Source organism: Echinops telfairi, unplaced genomic scaffold, assembly GCF_000313985.2.
Source record: "Echinops telfairi isolate 266 unplaced genomic scaffold, ASM31398v2 ScPeMD7_443;HRSCAF=831, whole genome shotgun sequence".
NCBI lineage: Eukaryota > Metazoa > Chordata > Mammalia > Afrosoricida > Tenrecidae > Echinops > Echinops telfairi.
In genome coordinates this window covers 24,911,716-24,913,200 of record NW_022104341.1, presented here as the reverse complement: position 1 = coordinate 24,913,200, position 1,485 = coordinate 24,911,716, and the positions used below count along the sequence as shown (strand labels likewise).

General features: G+C 46.5%; 1 protein-coding gene across 1 annotated transcript in view; it reads right to left on the bottom strand.

Annotated features, from left to right (window-relative positions):
• ABCA4 (ATP binding cassette subfamily A member 4) overlaps positions 1-1,485 on the bottom strand; it is a 139,349-nt gene that overhangs the window by 39,930 nt on the left and 97,934 nt on the right. Inside the window, exon 25 of the mRNA XM_045292037.1 lies at positions 1,332-1,426. Within this exon, the coding sequence (XP_045147972.1) occupies positions 1,332-1,426 (95 nt within the window). The remainder of the gene's footprint in view (positions 1-1,331; positions 1,427-1,485) is intronic.

Below are 1,485 nucleotides of genomic sequence, written 5' to 3'. Positions count from 1 at the left end.
GCCCTGGGACAATCCGGCAGCTGGCACCCACAGGGGGGGGTCCTGCCTCACCTGTCTGTGATCACTGTGATCCAGTGCTGCGAGAATCTGGGTTTGGTGTCTTTAAAATAATTTTAAAAGCCATTAGGGGGAAATAGTAAATAAAGAAGAGTTGTTTTCTCTTTGAAAAACAGCCTTATGTATGATTCCCTAATAAAATGATTTAAAAAAAATTCCCAAGGAGAAACAAAGAAAGAAAAACAGCCTTATGGGACTTCGGCTATATATACAATTAGACATTGCCTGAAGGGATGTTAAATGGTATATGTCTGTATACACAAATACACACACACACTCATATATGTGTGCAACAGAACATTTACCATTTCAACATTTTGTACATACACAATCAATGATGTGAATTCCCCACTATTAACACAAACATTTAGAAACTTTCTCATTGCCTTTAACAGAAGCTCAAGGACCCTTTCTCTCTTTCCCCCCTGTTTACCCCTGGTAACCGTTAGTCACCTCTGGCCCATCTGCAGCGGTAACAGACGACAATTCACAGATAGCGGGAACAACAGCAAGTAACGGGACCATGGGCACAGCGAACACTGCCTCTTGTTGATCTCGTTCCCAGTCCAATATTTCCATTTCTATGCTGCTTCTTATGTTTCCCTTCTTCCTCGACCTTCCTCTGTATTTTCCTCTCCCTCCACACGGTCGCCCTGCCTTAACCTGTTAACAGGAGACTGCGTGGCTGAATAAGCCCCATGCTATCACCCAACATAAACATCGATCTTGGGGTGCATTTTACTTTTGAATGACTCGATTGCTTTCTTATGCTGTCTATTTTGAGTTTTTAAGAATGCATGAGCACTGCTGAGGAGTTTGGGATGGATGCATCTTTATAGAATGATTGAATAAACTCTGCATGGGTTACACTTTCAGACTGCTCGCCTCACCCAACAAACAAAATTGATCTCAGGGTGCATTTTACGTTTGTATGACTCAATTGTCTTTTTCTGCTGAGTGAAGCCCTTCAATGAAAACCAGAACAACAGCTTCCCCCACCCTCCAAAGTCCACTGCCTGGCTCCGTACTCACTGCCGTTGGACTGATTCCGACTCCCCGAGAGCTGCAGGGCAGAGGAGAGCGGCCTCGGTGGGTTTCCGAGGCTGCACCCCTTTTCAGGAGCAGAGAGTCTCCACTTTCTCCCGAGGCGTGGCTAGTGGGTTCCATCGGATGACCGTGTGGTCATCAGGAAACCATGAGACGACATGAACTTCTGTCCCCATCAATGTTTCCGGGACGGAGCCAGCCCAGACAAGTGAAGAATCCCGTCTTACCTGCTTCTTATAAGAGCAGGGTAGGTCTTCACCAAGAAGTCAGCGATGTCGCGGCCGGTGAGGTCTTGGAGAACGTCAGAGCTGCGCTGTGTCCTCTGAGGCAATGAGGCGACACCCGTTACTTTACTTTGAAACTTGAGGCCTTAGAATCGGG